Source organism: Myripristis murdjan, chromosome 3, assembly GCF_902150065.1.
Source record: "Myripristis murdjan chromosome 3, fMyrMur1.1, whole genome shotgun sequence".
Taxonomy (NCBI): Eukaryota; Metazoa; Chordata; class Actinopteri; order Holocentriformes; family Holocentridae; genus Myripristis; species Myripristis murdjan.
The window spans coordinates 9,925,408-9,946,372 of record NC_043982.1 but is presented as its reverse complement, the minus strand read 5'-3'; the positions used below and the strand labels follow the sequence as shown (position 1 = coordinate 9,946,372).

General features: G+C 40.3%; 1 protein-coding gene across 2 annotated transcripts in view; it reads left to right on the top strand.

The window, feature by feature from the left end:
• dagla (diacylglycerol lipase, alpha) overlaps positions 1-20,965 on the top strand; it is a 41,183-nt gene that overhangs the window by 2,317 nt on the left and 17,901 nt on the right. The window contains exons 2-10 of one of the 2 annotated variants that reach the window (XM_030079154.1): positions 16,811-16,912; positions 16,996-17,207; positions 17,543-17,644; positions 17,749-17,887; positions 18,034-18,121; positions 19,027-19,161; positions 19,263-19,340; positions 20,082-20,206; positions 20,602-20,752. In XM_030079154.1, the coding sequence (XP_029935014.1) occupies positions 16,818-16,912; positions 16,996-17,207; positions 17,543-17,644; positions 17,749-17,887; positions 18,034-18,121; positions 19,027-19,161; positions 19,263-19,340; positions 20,082-20,206; positions 20,602-20,752 (1,125 nt within the window). In that variant the 5' untranslated portion in view covers positions 16,811-16,817. Of the gene's footprint in view, positions 1-16,810; positions 16,913-16,995; positions 17,208-17,542; positions 17,645-17,748; positions 17,888-18,033; positions 18,122-19,026; positions 19,162-19,262; positions 19,341-20,081; positions 20,207-20,601; positions 20,753-20,965 lie in introns of those variants that run through there. The other variant, XM_030079163.1, reaches the window with a different exon arrangement.

The following is a 20,965-nucleotide window of genomic DNA, read 5'->3' as shown; positions in this document are numbered from 1 at the left end:
TACGTTTCTTTATCAGGCAGTCGTTTTGACCATAGCATGATTTTTAAAGCAATTTAAGCAGGCCTACTGCAACCAGGTGTAAATTAAGGATAGCAGCTTTGTTATTGTTGGAGGTCCGGAGTATGTAATTGTCATGTGATCACCATATATATGTACAAATGCACACTAATCACATAAATCTACTATATCCATGCACTCAGATGGTGCAAAAAGCCAGGAAGTGATATAACAAATAGCTATTTAATCGAAAGACTATAGGCATAAATCTGGTACATCATTTCTATGATCTCAACATTTCACAATAGCCTCTGTACTGCAATGTGTGAGGCATAGAATAGCATTCACAAGAGAACAACAGAGATATTAAATTATTTTTAATTTTTCAAAAGCATCTTTACAAAACAAATGTTCCTGACTCTTGTGCTCATTGTTTTGGAGAACAATCCCACACATTATCATTGGTATATTTACGCATGGCTGATTAAAGTCAAGCTTTACACTTGTTAGTTGTATAGTAGTGTGTGCAGCTCAGGCGTAAATGATTAAAAATGTTATTAATTTTGTGTTAATCCTCATAATGATCCTTAAAACCTTCAACTTGGATAACATTCAGTTTCATCGCGAAAACAATGAAAATTAAATGAGGCGAAATTCTCTCCATGTGTTTTATAGTCATATTAAATCTGTTCTGGAGCATTATGGTCTTCAAAACATCCTGCAGTTTGATTTTTTTTTTTTTTTTATCTGAGATAGTAAACAGAGAGGGGGTGGGTGGGGGGTGGTTGTTGATGTATGGGAATATTAATACAAATGAAAGTTTTCTTACTTGAAGTTTATTTTTGTTGTCTATATGTAATCACCATAGGACACATTTAGTTCTTTGAATTCACAAATAAGTGTCAATTGTTTTTAACAAAATTGTTTTTTTGTTTTTTTGTTTTTTTTAACCTTGATTAGCATAAGTTGTAATGTAAAATTCAATGAATGAATTCTCTTAAATAGAGATGAAAGTTTTGGTCTGACAGCAACAATATGTTTTATAAGAGGATATGGAAAAACAGGCAGAATCACTTCTAAGAGCTCCAGTGACCTCTATGTGTTCATTTGACACAAATTGAACTTGAAATGTACATGCATGAAAGGAAAACAGGAGATGAAAGTTTTCTCCATACCAAATACATCAGAGTTTGCTGCTGCCTTCTCATTTAGCCTATATGCAGTGCTTTCGTAAGTGGAATATATACAGGAAAATTACGTGCAACATTTGCCTGTTTTCTTATGGAGATGTGAATATTATAAAATGACTAACTGTATGCCACCTTTATATCAGCATTGCTGTTTTTAACAGTGTGTCACAGTATATAGGTGATTTATATAAGCAATATCTATAAAAAGACAGCTCTATCTGATAACAGTGCTATAATGTTAATCTCTGCAGCTGGTTTGTGGGTGTGGGTGTGCATCCCCTCCTAGACTGTAAAACATTGCAAAATCTATGGTTTAACAGCAGATTTGACATCACTAAGGCTTCACTGTGAGTCTGCAGTAAATCAATCTATAACTAAATGCACAAAACAAATGTGTGAAAATGGCATCTAAAAGTGAAATGCACACTTAGAGTTTCAGGAGTGTGTTGCATTCTCAAAACTGTAGCATATATTCTCTGTATCAGACAGAATACCAGTACAAACAAATCTGTATACATGAGTTGTGGCAGGAACACAGACAGGTTGGCAGCACACGCGTGTTAACTCCTCCAAACACAAAACATTTACATACTGTATGCATGTACACATTCATGCACACATGCAAACACACACAGGCATTCTGCAGTGCACATACTATCACACCAGCTGAAAGAAGGGAGAATGGAGTGGGAAGAGGTGAAAGGGATTGAGTGGGTGGCAGTGGGAGAAAAAGATGGAGAAAGAGGCAGAGGGAGAGTAGGAGTGAGTGGCACATGGCTTTCAGTCTAAAAAAAGAAGAGCAACACGAAGCCAAAACCAGAATCTGGATTAGCTAGATAAGAAAGAGGAGGGGGAGAGGGAAGGCTGGAGGAGAAAATGTAGGTTTCCTCAGCATTGAAAATGGTGCAGATGCATGCGCTTGGTTTCATGCTCATAAATGTCCTCTAAAATATGAATACTGAATGAGTGTGTGGGTAGAGTGAGGGAGGAGACCAGGAGAAGGGGAGAGAAAGCATGTAGATGACAAGACGATAAGAAGAGGAGAAAGGCAGAGGGTGAGATGAGAGATAGAGAGGGTGAGATTGCACAGGATGGACAGATTAGCACTGTAGTTTGACAACAGTGGGAAGAATTAAAGAAAGCAAGACGGGAGGATGAGAAATGGCAGGAGCAGAGCCAGGCGTGTGTGAGTGCTGGAGAGAGCCTCGATCCGAGCCAAGCGTAACGTTGACCCAGGCCGAAAGAGGGAGAGACTGAAGCAGACGGGCGCCTGACTAAGAGCAGAGGAGACGCACCGAGAGGGAGATGGGCGCTTGCTGCAGTCGTGCCATTCTGCCTGCCTGGCTCAATATCAGCACTGACTGGAGAGATTCTCAGTAGCCTCCCTGTCCAGGATCGTGCCCAACGCCTCACTAACATGCCAGCCTCTCTCAGCCTGCTTCATTCCTCCTAACAATTTCGCTTGGTTTAGTCACTATCCGCCTGTATCCCTTTACACATTACTGGAACACCAACTCAGAGTCAGACTACTACCCCTGGTTATGTAATATTTTACCAAGAACCCTTTCACACATGTAATCTAGGAGTATTACACTGATCTGAATCTGTCCTGTCCTGGAGGCAATTCATTGCAATTCTTATACATGGGAATACTACTAATACTTCTAAAATCCCCACTGCCATCTGCGATTTGAGCACTGTGTAAATGGGCTAAACTGGCATTCAGTCCTGTGTTCTGCACCCCACAACAGTCATGGGTAATTTTCTGCTTTGGCTCTGATTGACATACAGTAGATTCAAACGTGTCATCTGCTAATATATGACCTGGGTAGGTGCGATTATGCAAGACATGCTCTATGATTTAGGGAGGCAGTCTTAACATCATTGTAACTACACCTATGCAATGTGATAAATTACCAATAAATAAAACAGCATCTGTCAGATTGGACCCTGATTTATGTGTATCGTGTAGTTGTAGTGAGAGACCACCAGGCTTTAGGTGTTTCAGTCAGGTTGGAAGATTATGACACTCTGCTGCCCGGGACCTCTGCCAATGTAAATGGTGTCACCTGCTTTTTTCAGTGGGTAGTCCTGGGTGAAGAACAAAGCAATAATCTGTAAAACCGGCTTGCGTGGTGTAAAAGTCATTCATACCAGATGTGAGACAGACTTGCCTACATATGTAGTTTCTTAATAGTACCTTGTCTATGGGTTGTCAGCTTATAACGTCACCAGAGGCATGTGTTTACATTCTGTGTTCAGACAGCAGAAGACATTCCCTCACAGCACACACTCGAGACGCTGCTCGGTGAGCACACTAAACTGATATTATTTACACCACACAGCCACCACACTTGTACAGTTTATCTTTGATCGCAGTGTGCAATAAAAGGCAAGTGTGCAGTGCGCTGTAATAATGGGCCAAAGAGCCAAAAAGTCATAGCACCGTAACATGGCTTAATACTGAACTTTAACACCAAGCAGAGAGGAGTCTGACCCAGGTCTCAATCCTGAACTTCATCAGGGCTTGTTTTGCAGGGTCGACTTACATGGACTGACCCTGTACGCTGATGTTTGACCAGCATATTTTCCAGGTCACTAGTCAGGTACAAAAAGGTGTATAATTTACTGAGATGATTTACTGTTTACGTTTCAGTGAAAAGTACTAATTTAAGGCCATGATTCAGACTGCAGTAGGTTTACTTTCACTACTATGGATTGAGCTACAGTATTCTCAAAACATATGCAGCGATTTTTTTAAGGACTGCCCAGCGTTGTAGGTGGGTTAAGGTTTATGCAGTAGTTTAGTCATTACTCTTAACAGAGGGATGGAAAGTATGAACCCGGATCGCCAACTTACTACAAAAACTTCAGATAGTGTTTTCAGTTGCTTAAGTCAAATCTGGAGTCTTTCTGTTTTCTGTTTTGTTTGACACCTGTTAAAATTCATAGATAATAATTTTCAGTGTGCATCCTCCTGAAAGCTGTTTATTTTTCCATGGTGACCTTTTCAAAGTTCCGATGAGTGAAGACTAGCACATACATACTGAGGGAGAATAAAAAATATTAAAGGTCTGAATCACATCTGTACTGTATATTGAAAACTGATAGGATACTGTTGCTGATTAAGTTTTGGTTACATCTAGTTCTAGTAATGGCCAATATTGTTTTTGTATCTCTCTCTCCATTTGAATGTTCATATAATTTAAGATGCAGGGATGGTGTATCTACATGCTAGAAATTTCTCCACTCCAGTCTTTCCATTATTTCCATTAATGTTGCCATCTTTTCGATGTAGGCTAATACTCTATCCAAATCTTTCAGTCTCTCTAAATGGAAAGTGAAATTGTAAAGAAATGAATCAAGTTAATGCCGATTTATTACTTGTCAGGCTTAGATTTAATGCTTTTTCACTTCCAAGAGTATATTCAAAACCCTAGAAACAGTACATGTGGAGATTTCCAAATACCTGATTTGGCGTGATTGATTGATTGACTGAGCTTCATCTTTCATATCTGGCATTTCAGTTTATAGTTCTCGACACACTTTATCTGGATAGTCCAATGTTGAAAGTCCTGTCAAGTGAGTATAATGTATATAAAGGAACTTGTCAAGGAGCCTGATAAAACAGAAGTCCATGTGATGATATTCAATCAAATTGCAATCTGTGGCAATTAGAAAACATAGCCTATAATAGTGCTGATCATAAAGCTGGGTGCCTGGCAGAGGTGACAATACAATATCCATGGTCACAGATCAGCAATCTCCACCGCACTACTGTTTTAACACACCTGTTAACACCATTTAGTAGGAAACTTCCAGCTTCCAGAACAGGGCTTTGCTTCTAAGATCCCATTACATATCCTCAAAGCTGTGTTGCACAGCTTAAGGAATTCAGATACAGTCAGGATTAGTCTGTCTTCCATTTTCCTTCACTTCCCAGCTGTTAAGCCTCTCCTTTCTATTACACCCGGGGGGGATTTTTTCACAGCACGCCATGCCAAAATACAAGTTGGTTGAACCTGGGTGCAAGAGCACCGAGGTCCACACTTTGCTGATCCTGCGTTTGTTCAGTGCAGCAAAATTCCGTTCATGCACAGCACAAGCCATTGGAAATAATGGCATTTCAAGCACGTGGGTGGTATTATTGCACTCTACGTGTAGAGGCCTATAGGGTAGGGGTTAATGTCAGAAATAAGGGCAGGTTAGGGTTGGATTTAGGTGTAATTAGGTTAATGTCAAGAGTTGGGGGTTAGGGTTAGGCCAAGATCAGCATTAGCATTACATTACGTGAACATCTTCTAGTCACCTGATAGTTACTTGAACTTGAGTGTCACAATTGCACTGTCCAAATAAAGTGTCACCTGATCTTTTGAATAAATATTTTTGCTGAACTGTTGAAAAAAGGTTTATCCTTTAACATGATTGTAAATGCGAAATGAGGACCTACATAAAGATAACTACCAAGTTCCCTTTAAGCTGCAGTAACAATGTGCTTATTGCTACCACCTATAATACATTTAAATAAACATTGAAAAACCAGAATAATAAACCATGAAGTTACAGTAATACAGAATAATCCTCCACAAGGATCCTCCAAGGATGGAATTGCATCTCTATGTTATGATTAGGTAGTGTTACTTCAGCATTGCTCACCTGTTTGTTTTCAAACAGGTTTCATTGCGTGCTGTTTGCTGTGTCTGCTCACATGTTGAGCAGAAAAAAGTAAATTAGTTTTAAGTCATTGTCTTGAGTTTGTCTAAGGCAGGGGTGTCAAACTCGTGCCATGGAGGGCCAAGAGGCTGCAGGTTTTCATTCCAACCAACAACTCCACCAGGTGATTTCACTGATTAGTCCCGCCTCTCTGTTTCGAGGTAGGGTGATCAGTGAAATCACCTGGTGGAGTTGTTGGTGTCAAAAGATTGAAGAGGCCATGACAAGGGATGAGCAAGTAATTGAAATATTATAGAATTGCAATATGGCCAACTGCAATATCCAAATTGCAAGAGTTGTGATATTTGATAAAGGTAAAATGTGTGACAAGTTTTTTTTTTTTTTTTGTAAATAAATTATCATGGTGCTACAGAGATGCCTTGGCCTAGAAATTGTATTTTACAGATGTAAGAAAACATGTTTGTTTGGCACAGACCTCAGCAAAAATCATACCCTTATCATTTAAATAATTTTTTCAGTGAAAATGAAAGTTAGAATGCATGAATGATCATTCCTACTAAGAGTGTGAATCATATCGCAATCACAATATTTGCAAAATTAATCCCAATGTGATGTCATATTGTTCAACCCTAGCCACGACCCAGTTACTGCCAGCCTGATGCTATAAATATGAACAGTGTTTCACAGTGTAATTGAAACTACTGTATACGGTATAAGATAATGCTGACATTCTCCTGTGTGCTGTCAGGCTAAATAGAGACAATCACAGCTTGGCGGGACATGCTGCTGTTGCTACAGCAAACCTGCTGCGAGTGAGATGGAAGATTCGGTTTGCCCTGCTCGTAAAGGAGCTGCTGCTGCTAGCCATGCAGGATCAACTCGCTGTGTGTGACATGGAATAGAGAGCAAGGCGGAGCTCAAACAGGACTTGAGTTTATTGGTTATGCAAATTCAAATGCCAGTTCAATATATTGTATAACGTCAAAAACTCCATAAAAGACTAATCTTGGATTTGGGTCATTGTAATGCTGGGACCTAACTTAAATTTTACATTTTTCTGCTTTTCAAGGCTTCATTACAATAAATTGGTACAATTTAGTGAGATTTTTTTTTTTTTTTTTTATCTACAACTGCTTGCTAATTACTAATTAGACATGATTGATTAATGATCACTACTAGTTTTTAGAAATTTATTCTGTGTAACTGTTTAATTAAAGCATAAATATTCATCTTCAACATATTGCCACATTATTGATATCAAGGTATTCAGCCTAAAATCTTGTGATATTTGTCTTTGGAAGTAACCTGCTCTAGTACGCATGGTACATATTAAGGTATAATAATATATATGTTGTACTGTAAGAGCTCTGCGTTTTATGGTTTGTTGAGCAACGGGGACAGGTGAGTTTGTTTTTCATTAGCAGTGGTGGGTGTTTAGTGACAGAGTGTGGTGAAAACAGCACAGCTTGATGTGTTAATTTATCTAGTTAACTCTATATGGAGATATATAAGACTGATGAGGGTGTCAGAGGGCCATAGCGTGTTTGGCGAGATACATTATTCAGATATACTCACACTTGGTAAAGCGTGTCAGACGGTGTGGTGCACTGCCCTAGGCTCTGCCATGTAAAAGACAAGGCCATAAAGATGGAGGGGGAGCCCTGCCATTGTTGTTACATCATTGTTGTTACATCACATGGGCATGCGCCTGGCACACACTAGCACGCTGTGCGGAACACAAAAGCATTTCTCACATGCAGGGACTTGTCACAGCCATTTTAGAAAACACATGTCATTCAGATTCGGATGGAAGCGCTGGCTGTGGATGAGAGTGAGAGTTTGTGTGAGTCATGCAGTGCGCAGAGTGGAAAAGGCACTATCATAGGGGGACTCAGGGACAGCAGCTCAGCCTAGCCAGTGTTGTAGAGTTGTCATAAAGGTCAGGTTTTAGACGTTGAGGCTGCCTTTTGATGTCAGGTTACAATCACAGCAGGGCATTTGGTGTGGGCTAGGAAGCGGCATTTGAACCAAATTTATTTATCAGTTGAGGATAGGTTCTGCTGGTTTAAACTTGTATGAAATGACTTTTGGATAACTGGGCTGGGAGCGTCTCTTATTGCAATTCCCTATGTGCATCATACAGTTCATAGGCTGCGTCACAATTCCTTCAGCACACCGGAGTATAGGCAGAATGTGTTAGCCCAAGATAGACTTTTCACCACTACCAAAAAGGCTTGAAGAACCCCCCAGAAATTGAGTGAGCAAGGAATATGTCTTGAATCAATATTCATAATGAAATATAAATTCCATCTATTTAGGGATGGGGAAGTAACACAAAATTGGACTCAGAATAATAAATATAGATGCAAACCATGGTGCCTGAAAGTGATTACTGAAGTTTCCCCCGCTTGTTTACAAGCCCATTTGCTGGGTGTGTCAATATACCGCTGACTACTTTCAAAAAAAACTTTCTAAAAAATCAAGTTGTTGCTATTCAGGGTTAAAATCACTATTCTGCAAATGTGAATTTCTGACTGATTAATATGTTTGACTTGAGAAAAAAAAACAAAACATGATTGTTTCTGGTGGAGCAATACACACAGCTACCTCTGCCCACCTCCCAGCTCTGTGCTCCTTTCTATAGGGCACAGTTTACTGTACTTAATAATAGGAAAGTCATTGTACTGTTGTGTGAAAAGCAGAGAAAACAGCCCCTCACCCCACCCCCCAGAATATGTAAACATAAAAGGACCATTAATAGGCAATTAGAGCTGAATGGCATTCAGCTAGCTGGGCAGATGTAGAACATGCCTTGACAAGTGAAATTGTTGGATCTACTTGGTTTGAAACAAACATTCTTACAGAAGAGCCCTTCTACCTTGGCTCTTATAGGAAATCCTGAAACCATTAGAATGATTTTTGTCCCCTGATTTTCTCTTTTCCTGGCCAGTTGCATCCTTGGTCAGTTCTATTCGTGGATTTCATCACAACATGAGAAACAAAAGTTCAGCAAGGTGGTGGAAAGAATTTCAAGCACGACTCAAGCCACACATGGGTCTAAGAGTGCAGGGATGGAGCTGTTGTTTCACTATGTGACAGTGGTGTCTGCTCTGTGTGTCATGTTCCAGTCCAGAGGTAACCAGACCTCCTCTCTGCAGATCTTAAAAATATCACTGTGTGTTTACAGCAGTTCAAGAATGTCCAGTCATTATTCTCTGTCACCGTTGCAAAACATGTTTGAGATGTAATTAAATTATCACTTGGAGCTATTTTTGACGTATTGTTTTGTTTTGACACAGGAATGTATTTTTCAGTTTTATATCTTTTGAGGTGGAATATTGACAGAGAGGATTAGGCCTGTACTCTGACTCACTCATTACTGTCAGAGATCATGAAGTGTAACATTTGACACTTTCAAAACTAACTCGTCCAAGTCAGCATTCATATATGTCATAGGGTTCTTTGTAGCTCACAACATCTGCATTGTCATTAAAATGGTCCCTATTCCCTACCTCTCTAGTTTATTCACAGCTCGGCATTCACTTGAATAAGGAAGTAAAGCTCCTGCCACTCTTCAGATCTTTCTCATCTCAATAACTGAGATCACTGGAGCCTGTGGGGGAAAGAAAAAGAGCAAAATAAGGTTTTGTGTGAATTAATATCAGTTAAGCTTGATACTGTGGAAGGATAAGTGTGATTTGACCTGTTGAAATGAGGAGTCTATGGTTCCTTCTTTATCAAAACCATTCTGCAATTGTCTGGAAGCCATATTGTGATCCTCAGTTTCATTGTCTTGGAAGTTTTTAGCACTATAGATATAATCAGGATCAACCTAGAGAAAAAAAAAAAAAAATCTGATTTTGTGTGATGAATCGTATTTTGTTTTTGTAGTCATCAAAAAACGTATCCTTTTCAATAAACAAAACACATGACATACAATGTGAGTAATCTGGTACGATTTCACTATGGAGATTAATTCTAAATCGTGACAGCCTAACATATTCAGCATTACACAAAATTTACAGAATTATTTTTTTATTATGATTATTTTATGTATATAATTTAAGTGAATTGTTTAACTTCTTTCATTTTCATTAAGACAGCTATTATACCTATTGTTTTAGGGTGGAAATATTGATCACCAAAATTGCCTTTTAGTTATTTATTTATTTTTTTTCCATCAGCCATAATTTCCATTTAGGCCACAAGATACAAGCAGTAACACAATGTGAGGGCTGTCTCTAAAATATTGGTCGTGCATATCATAGCCGCTTAGCCTAAGTGCGTCTCGTAATGTCTTTAGTAGGAACTAAACAACACCACTAATAGGCTACTTCCTCAGGGTGATGGATGGGAATGCCCTTGAGGAGGCAAGTGCTATCAGTGGGAATGTAGGGTTTTAGACATGTACTGATGACCAAAGCTTGTATCCATGAGGTCAAGCTAGCAGAGCCTTGAAAGAGGTCATTGCTGATTAGTTGGACATAGAACTGGTTAGTTTGATAGATTGCTTAAACAAGGAGAAATGGGCTATCTTTCACTCTGCTAAAGACTTGCGACTATATGACGCCAAGATTGTCTTTTAAATGCTTTCTTTGAAAAAATAGTGAAATTCAAAATTGAGGCTTCAAGTCAAATCTAGAGAAAAAACCTATGACTTGAAAAACTTATGTAATGTGCCCTACATTGATATTGACATTAATCACCCTCAGAATCTGTTGTGACTATATTGATTGGACCATGAGACTCTGAACACAGATTTCAATAATATTACCCAGACTGATCTGGTTGTGTTTTTGTTAGAAGAATTGGTGTTGACCTCTCATCTAGTCTTATAAAGGTAACACAACCCCCACTGGTGGCTGTAGTTAAGGTCCTAAGTTCCTGGCAGTAGTAAATGAGTAATTGTTTTTCTAAACTTATACGCCACTGATAGACTCAAACTGTTATAAGTGTCTGACAACATCGTGGAAAGAATCGACCTGCTGGCTAGTTAACTAGTTAAAAAGATAAAAACCACCTGTTCGCTCTACAGAGCTTGGTTTGTAAACCATGAGCGCAAATTCCTAAATCAAGATTACAAATTTACTTTTTTAGTTTAGTGAAGGACTTCTGAAACTAGGAATGAAAACAAGTTTGCTGTGTCACAGAAACTTGGATTTGGAAACAATTGAACCATATTAGGCTGCGTTCACACAGAATCAGGCAATCCGGCGACTTGCTGTAGGTTTGTGCGGAGGTGTGGGCCTGTCACTACATGGCCTGTCTGCCTGCTGTCTGCCCGCTGTCTGCCCATTGGGTCTGTTTGCCTGCATACGTGATTGGCCACCACATCGTGATGTCAGGTTGCTTCCCGGCAAAAGTTGAACCTGGTTCAACGCCAGACAGCTGCTGTATTTTTTACCACAACACCCTGGGGGATGCACTGCTGGAGCTTAAATGCACTACCCATATGCGAAATGAATGGGCGGACCTAGTTTCTGTTGGATTGTCTGACTCTGTGTGAATTCACTTTACTTATAAGGTTACCAATGTGATCTACACCTACACCACAACAAACATTTTACTGTTGCAGTTGTACCATATATTCTATATGTTTTGTTATACTGTCAGCCATTATTTATGCATAACCAATTATCCAAATGACCTCTGTGATAGTGCCGGCCTTCGTAGCTAAGACATTTTTTTTTTTTTTTTTTTAAGATTAAGGCTTTGGGTTTGGATACAAACCCAGGCTGCTGTGGCAAGGACTCAGCCTTGATATGTAGTGTACTACATGAGTTACCAGAATGCCCCAAGCTAGGACATTTGTAACACCTTTGCAAAACCTCTGTAGTGTGTGTGTATTCTAAAAGGTGAAATTAGTCCACCACAGTGAAATATTGCTTTAAGGCCAGAGGGATGTGTGTTGCTTTGCAGGTGATACTGTCTAATCCCATCTAATTCATAATTAAGTCCAAATGTATTTTCCACTGTTGGGGTCTCTGTTGGGAGTTTAAACCATATTGCAACAGCAGGCCTAGAGGAGAGTGCTGATAACACTGTCCCTAGTGGTCTGGTCTACGCCTCATGCAAATGTAAGATCTGTTAGATTTCATTGGCCTGATTGTTTTGGCCTAAATCAGATGGGGGGCATTTTCAAACTTTGTCTCATTTGCTTGCACTTTTTTCTCTCCTCCTCCTTCCACTGTCCTCGTTAACATGATTACAACCCAGGGGGGTGTGTTGCACATAGCTGTATGACAACTGTCAGTCACTTGAACCCGTTCACATGCTCTTGATTTCCTCGCTCTCTTTCATTAGCTCAAAGTAGTTGATGCACTGAGTAGGATTGGATTTGAAGAACCAAGAACTATTGGTGAAAAGTTATTTTACACCCTGATCTATGATATATTCCTCAGGTGCACAGCTTTGTCTCTCCCTCTGTTTGCTTGCACTTTGAATCGCCGTGTACCCAAGTGTAATGCTCATGCAGTTACCTGTTTGTGATGTTATCTCAACTCTGGTCAGGCCAACCTGCTATGAAAACAATGCTTGTCTCATTTGATTGTTCAGAGTACTACAAGTGACTAAGCATAACTTGCCCTTACAACATTTGTGTGAACTCTGCAGTGTGTTATTCATAGATACCAAAGAGTTTCTTATTATACATTCACAAGATTCTACCATCTGGATGTGGCAGCCCCCAGTGTGGCAACTGCTGTGTTATCTGTGGGATATGAAGTGGTTAAAACCATTTACACACAGCTAGGGTTTGTCAAGGTGTGACTGAAGTGAACCAGTGGTGAAATGCCCTTTAGATAGATCTGTTTTAGTTAATCAAAGATCAGGAAATCTGAAAACGCATATCATAAGTAAATGGTAAAGAATGTATCTGTCTACGGCTGGACCGATAGCTCACTGAATAAGAGCTCGTACCACATGTTAAGGCTGAGTTTTGACCGTAGCGCCCTTGGCCTGAATTCCACCTCAGGTCATTTGCTGCATGTCATCCCCTCTCTCTCTCCCCTGCTTTTCCTGTCTCTCTCTGCTGTGACGGTCAAATAATACAGAAATGCCAAAAAAAGAGTAAGAATCTACCTCTCTACCTGTGCAAACCACTCAAAGTGCTTTTCAGTGTATGCTTCACATCCACCTGTTCACACACATATTCACATACTGATGGCAGAGGCTGCCATGCAGGGTGCCAATCTGCAACCAGCAGGTGCTCATGAGAAATAAGTAAGAAATCTGCATGGCAATACACATCAGGGAGGTACAAAGGAGGAAAAGTCTTCAGACAAATCTTTCGATATTACTTCATCCGCGTCTTTTAAAATCAAGCACCAGAATCTTTTTGCAGGAAACACAGTCAGTTATCAAGGTCCAGTGTGCATATTTAGAAAGTCAATCATCCAAAGCATACAAATTCTGTCTTTGCATAATATAGCTGATTTATATTAAAAAATTTAATCTGTAGCCTAAAGCAACAGGTTTACAGTAACAGGATACTAAGATACTAAGCAAGTTTAGGAAACTACCGAGACCTAAGCACGGATAGACATACTACCACTATTACTACTACTACTACTACTACCAAAAAAACAAAAAACAAAAACAAAAAAGAGAGCATGTTCAATTTTTAAATAGAAAATGAATTGGCTCTCAATTCTCAACAGTATGCTCTCCACTTCTATGCCTCTCCAGAGTTTGCATGTGTTTTTGTTTAACTGCCTGTGATAAATGTGACAATTTATGATTTAAAGAATAACTAAATCCCTTTCTCAAATCTCTGTGAAGCCTGACCTCTAATTGTGAAAATTAGGGTGTCTGGTGTTTGGTGGTGGGTGATGTCACTACCTGTTGTATTCTATGGTTGTGCTCTTGACAGTTTTGGGTTTAGTTGCTCTTTAACTTCATAAAATATCTTGCCACTGATGTTTTCTGATTTTTGCTTGTGTTTGCATTTATGTGCTTTTAGCACAAGTTTTTCGAATACATATTGGAAACAATGGCTTTTTATGAAGAACTTAATTGCATATGCAGAATTTCAGAACAGTTTTTTCTCATTTGGTACTGTTTTAGAAAAACCGAGCTCGTGAAATCTTCTGATTCTCAGAAATGGGACAAGCCACTCAATGTTGTAATTGGAAACAAAACCCTTTAGGTTGTCCATACAACTGGTGCAGTGAACTTGGGATGTGGGTCCAATCCTCCAACAAAGTCTGCTTATTTCTCAATCAGGCCCTTAAAATTCTGCTCCTCCACCAGATCACCCCTGCCAGTGTTTTTCAGTAATACTATGTACAGAGGTGTGTAGGTGGTAGCACAAATAACTGAATATTTTGTCCTCTGATTTCTCCCATTACAGTAAATTAGACACACTTTAAAACCTCTGTCCAGGCACAGAATATAGTGTCCAGGAATTGGTTGTACATGTTTTCAGTGTGTTCATCAGGCTGTGCTGGGCTAGAACTTGTCCTTCGATGGAACATATCCATCTATGAAACTGTAAATTGTTATGTTTTGCAGGGTGTGGGCTTCCTCCTTAGTCTCTCCAGCCCATACTCATGGTAGTGTAAGACAATGGAGAAACATGCCATTTGTCTTAATTCAGAGGCATGTCCTTTGAAAAACATGTAAGTAGGGCAAGGATTAGGGATTATGTTTAACCAGGGAATTGTTTCCACACTTGTTTACAATTGAAAGGATGAGCTTTTACAGGACATTAGTAAATACAACAAGGTGCAGGGGTCAGGAAAGTGTTATTTTCATAAACATTGTTATTTGGCATTGTTATTAATTGTTATTTGGCGCATTTTGTTAAAGCTATTTAGCAGAGCTTGTTTTGCAACGTGCATTGTCACGTCCTGTAAGTGCCACTTGTTGATCTGTGCTCTTACCTCAGCTTTAAGAGCTGACCTTGGTACTACACTGACTTGCATTAGCTAATGAATGTTGTTAGGCATTCAGTTTAACAGAGCAGTGCAAGACATGCAGCATGGTGTAAAAAAAAAAAAAAAAAAAAAAAACAGTTCCTTAAAGAACCTCTAGGTTACTCCAGGTGCCTGCAGGAACTTTTAGGATTCCTCAGCATGAAAACTGGTTCCTCAGAGAACCCATTTAACCTCAAGGTTCCTCTAGGATCTTTAGACTTCTTCAAGAGGAACCTCTTGAATTTATCTCACTGAAATTAACCTTTGCTCTGCAAATGTCTATTCCCATTAAATTAATGGGTATAGAAACTGGCTGATAGAGAGTGCTATGAGAGTGCTGTGTGGACTTATGACAGGTCACAGGTCACAGGTGAGCTAAAAACAAAGAGGCCAAACACAGATTGACCTTATAGTTGACCATGTGATCTTGACAACTGCGTGTCTGTAAGCAAAAGGGGGGACTGCCAAACACTGGAGCAGCTAAATGAATACCAAGTAAAGAAAAATAAGCAAAGACATTTTATAATACTATTTTTAGATAGTTTAATTTTATAATACTATTTATTTTATGATACTGTTTTTCTTGCTGCAGCGAAAAAATGTCCAGAGACAGAACTTTTTTCTTGTGTCAACGGTTTGTCCAGCATTTAATTATCCCGGTCCAATCTGGCCTTGGAAACTGACTTAAATGTCACTGTCTCTGGTGGTCCACTTAAATTGACATCTCAGGTTTCACAGCTCTTGATTGCTGCTCATTTGAAATGCTACCAAGTTCGCTGTACAGCTGTAGGATACAATATACCTATTGTGCAAAGGGAAATAATTAAAGCTTTGCTGCACTGATCACTCCAAACAAGAATTCAATGTGAAATCTTGTATTTATGTAATACACAGGACCTGATGTAGCTGATGTATTCTATTTTGTACCTGATGTATTCTGTATTGTACCTGATGTATTCTGTTTTGTGCAAGCTAGATGCAGAGATAGAGGAATGTTCTTATGATGACAACTGTAGGACTCCAGGGATTATGGATTGTTATGGATAGTAAACCCTCACATTTAAGTTGAGCTCCTTTGCAATTCTAGACTGACCTCTACCATTATTTCTACTTATGCCAGATTTGATTGAAAGGCCCTCTCTTGACAAGATAGATTTGGTAGGCACAGCCTTTTATTTATTTAGTTAGTTAGTTAGTTAGTCAAAAATGGACAAAACTATACTTTGGCTCACACCAAATACGCAGGAGCAGCATACCGTAAAGCATGCATCAGCCTGTATCAGCACCACACAGCCTGCGTCAGTCTGTCTGTTGCGTCATTTGCTCCCTACTCTTTCTCTCTTGCCTTGCCGTGCCTTTTACAGTTCATTTCAGCTCAGGCCTGAGGCTGCTTGACTTGGCTCAGGATGCTTTTTAGCAAGAGAATAGACACGAGTGAAGAGGATGAAGCTTTTTTGTATAGCCATAACCAGCATGGAACCATCAGATAGCGAAGCCAGGACTCATTCTCTCATTCATTAAGTGGTGCATTTTCTATACACCCCTTTACTCACTTAAGACTCATCCACTCCATCTCCCCTCATCTTTCATTCTCTTCCTCTTTGCAGCTGTCTATTTCCATTACAGCCCTTTTAACCCTCTCTCTGTTTTCCATCTGGAGAGTTTCAGACACAAGAGGAAAATGAGAATCAAATACTGCCCTACTGACACGGATGATGCCAAGCTTCAAGAATATTTTAGCCTACCATTTCAATCTACAAGCACTATATCTGCACTTGCATTTGTTCTTAATGTATGCATGTCTATTTTATCCTTTTATGTCCATTTTGGTTTCTGAAATTTTGTGTGGTTGCTTTCATTAGATTTCAGCCAGATCTCCAAGCTCCACTATAAGATTATCATATATACAGGATGTTGGATGAAACTTTAATGACACCTGTGGAGAAATTGAGCGTATTCAGTTTGAGATGGGTATAAACAAGATCAAACAATACTGGTCCTGAATGTCTCTCTCTCCCCATGGCCTTCCCACAGGGCAGTGATGCCTGGCATGGTGATGTTTCGGCGGCGCTGGTCAGTTGGCAGTGATGACCTGGTGCTGCCCGCCCTCTTCCTTTTTCTATTGCACTGCATCTGGTGAGTCTGCCTTCCATGAATTTGTATGTCTCTTTGCAGTTCCTCTGCACTATTACTACATAAAGCTTGTCTTTCCCTCTCAGGTTGGTGGTTCTGTCTGTGGTTTTGTTCGGCCTTCCCTATGGCTCATATCAGTCGTGCTCTGTCACGCTGGTGGACCACGGCCGAGGCTACCTGGGCATCCTGGTCAGTTGCCTCATCTGTGAGAGTGCCATCATGTGGCTGAGCATGAGAGGCAGCATCCTCTACACACAGCCCAGGGAGGCTGTGCAGTATGTCCTCTACATACGGCTGGGTAAGGCGCACACACGCACATTTGTATGTTTATTCTGAAGCTTAATCTTTGATGCAGGCTTTTTGATTGTTTGGAGTTATCTTGTATTTGCTGCACTGTGTGTGGCATCCTCCTTTCACACATTAGAAACGATTTACATATCAAAGGGAATTTTACAGTGGTTGTGAGGATTAGTTGTAATTTCTACTTAAGAGTCAAGATTTGTTAAATTGATTTTGGTTGATATTGATCATTAGTCGTCCCCCCACCCACCCTCTCTCTCTCTCTCTCTCTCTCTCTCTCTCTCTCTCTCTCTCTCTCTCTCTCTCTCTCTCTCTCTCTGTGTGCCTCCCCAGCCATTCTGCTGGTTGAGCTGGTATATGCAGTGGTGGGGATTGCCTGGCTTGTCCAATATTACCAACCATGCTCTGATGTCACTGCCAAAAACCTGGCTTTGGGTGAGTGAAGGGAAGCATGAACGAGAACAGGAAAATACACTCTAAATTAGGCAATATGTTGATGTGATCCTTGAGTGTGAATAATATTTTTACATACTCCTCAGGAATTGTTGCATGCAACTGGCTAGTGATATTCAGCGTGTGCTTCACCCTCATGTGCACCTTTGATCCCACGGGACGGACGTTCGTCAAACTGAAAGCCACCCGCCGGCGTCAACGCAACCTCACCACATACACACTCCGGTACTCTTTTTATCCCAATCTCTCACTTTTATCTTGATGCAGAACTCAGAGGCACAGATACATCCAGTCATGGCGTCATCATCTCACCTATTTCTGACATTGATTGAGTCCCGGTGCTGCTTTTTGTCTTTCTCACTCACTCTCAGACACAGGCTAGAGGAGGGCCAAGCCAGCAGCTGGAGCAGGAGACTCAAGTTCTTCATGTGCTGCACAAGAGCCCAGGATACACAATCAGTGAGTCACAGCACACACTCACTCGTTTTCTCTCTCGCGCTAAGGGAAAAGAGAAAATAATGAAACAGGAAAAACAGTGAATGAATCAGTTATTATTGCAAAATAAGCCCAGACAGTGTGAATCAAGACCCCAATGCAAAGCTTATTACTCACTGTCTAACCAAAGACATTAATCATTTATGACACAATATAAAATGATTTTATTAAAAGCTAAAAAATTCATAAGGTTCTACCAAGTAAAAAAAAGTTCTTCGCATTTTCAGGATGACAAATACTCGCTCCACTATACACTTCTTGCCATCGACAATGCATTGTTAAATCTACATTGCTGCTGAGTTGTTGCCATAATACATGCTGTAAATAGCCATGTGCATAACAGGTGTCTTAATAGCCATACATCCAGTGCTGCAGCACTTGGAAAAGCTGCAGGAATGTCAGAATTCACCAGATCAGAACAGTTGATTGGCATTGCGCTGTAGTGTTATACATGGTCCGTTGGGCTGTTATTGCAATGAATTGATTTTTTTTTTACCAACATTTCACCTTGTGCTGCCTTATTTAAATAAACCTCCCACCCACCTTTGCGTCAAGCCCGGTGTGTAAGCATGAAAATACCGCATGAACAGGCAAAGTGTGTTTCCAGGTCAGCAAAATACAAATTTTCCGTCGCGCTGCATGTGATGGTTTTTGCGTCCCCATGAAAATAGGGCCCTGTGTGTCCCTTGTGATGGCCGGGTTGCTCAGATATGATTAGATGTGAAACAGCAGCATTTCATGTGGTATGTGTGGCATAACAGTTGTGTGTATAGAAGAGGAACTTGCGTGCCACAAGCTACTGTAACCCATAATCTTTGTAAGTGTATTTTGCCAGCTTGCTTACAGATGTCTGGTCCTCTCTCATCCAGGATGCGTACTCAGAGGTGGCCAGCCTGTTTGCAGAGTTCTTCAGAGACCTGGACATTGTGCCTAGTGATATCATTGCTGGTCTGGTGCTTCTCCGCCAGAGACAGAGGTCTAAGAGGTCTTCAATCCTGGACCAGGTATCACAACCCATGGTGTCTGTACACGTCTGTGGCTTTTCGCTTGTGTATGCGTTTGTGTTATGGAAATAATTTGTGATTCTGTTCTTTTTCTCCCTAAGGCCAACAATGACATTTTAGCCTTCTTATCCGGAATGCCTGTCACTCGCAACACTAAATACCTGGACCTTAAGAACCCAGTGAGTCTCCATGATGATGCTGAATTTGCAAAGCTTTTGCAAGGGATGACCTCTTTGCACCTTTAAGTTATAGATGCACTAGTATGCCATTGGTCTGAATCACATGCAAACAGAAAGCACTTGAATATTCAGAATTCTGGAATATGTTGAAATATTCAATCACAACTTTTTCAAAAGAGTAGACTCACACTCATTCTGTCTCTCTTCAGTCGTATTTGCCTTTGATTTTGCTGTATTGTAATAAGTGATCAGAGTTCCACTTCACTGCACAAAGATGAAAGATTGCAAGTGACAAAGACAGGAGCTACTTGTTGCTGGTAGCTAACAAATTGTTCAAAAGGACGTCATTAGTTTGCAGCCGGAAATCCTAGAGCTCACAGGAGGTCAAAAAAGACTTTGTGATACATGAGTGAAGAAATTTTAAAAAAAATTAAGGGTCCACAAAGTGCAGTTCTAGGAATTTGCACTATGTGAGAGGTATTCAGCAAGACTTGTTTCTTTCTGCTAAATTTAGGTAATGGACCCACTCAAAATCTACTCATTCACATTTTTCTATGAATGCTTCATACAACAGTGCTACTGCCAGTATGTTTGGTTTCCTTTTTTGCAGAATTGTTGAAAGGCCTGGTCACACTGATGTGCTTGTTCTTCATCACGTTTTTTGTGTGGAAATGGGTTTTTGTGTATATTTATTTTGATATATCCTCCTTATCTTTATTTATATGCCTTTCTCTCTCCCAGACTGAAATGAACATGTACAAGGAGGTGTGCTATTACATGCTTTTTGCCCTGGCTGCATATGGTTGGCCCATGTACCTAATGAGGAAGCCTGCCTGTGGGCTGTGCCGCCTGGCCAGCTCCTGCCCGTGAGCACCCAGACACACAAACATATGACACACATGCACAGTTTATATCCATTCGCCTCTGTCTGTCTCTTGAGCCCTCAAATAGGGCTCAAATTTCACATGCGTCAACACTTACCGAGTGGTAATCCACTGAGACAATACCACTCTAGTCGACCCACTCACTGGCACAGGCAAGGTAGAATAAAACACATACTCATCCAAATTGCCTCTGTGACACTGCATTATATTTCTGTAATCATATCTGCTTCATTCCTTCATTCCTTATCTGTTTAATGTCTGCCCCACCTACTCTCTCTGTCTCTTGCAAACAACTCTATCACTCTTCCTTTGTCTGTGCTTTGTCTTTTTGTGTCCCTCTGTTCTCTTCTAACATTCCTCTCTTTGTCTCACCTCAGCTGCACGTCAGTGTCTGGCTCTCGGTTGTCCCAGACAGTGACAGTGGAGGAGGACAACTGTTGCGGCTGTAACGTGCTCGCCATTCGCAGACACTTCCTGGATAGAGACCTCAAGCAAGTTCATATTGTCTACACTTCCTGCCATGATGCTGTGAGTAATCTGACAATTGATCATTTACCTGTGATAACAAGTATAACATGAGCATGGATCAATCTCAGGAACAGCAGTAGGAAAAGCAGGTCTTACTTTAAAATTGAACTGATTCTGATTGTTGTTGTTGGATATGATAGGTTTATCCTGGCCAGCTAAGCCAGGCCGTAATTGTGGCTACAGTTGTAACCAACACTTTCAGTTGTCGAGACA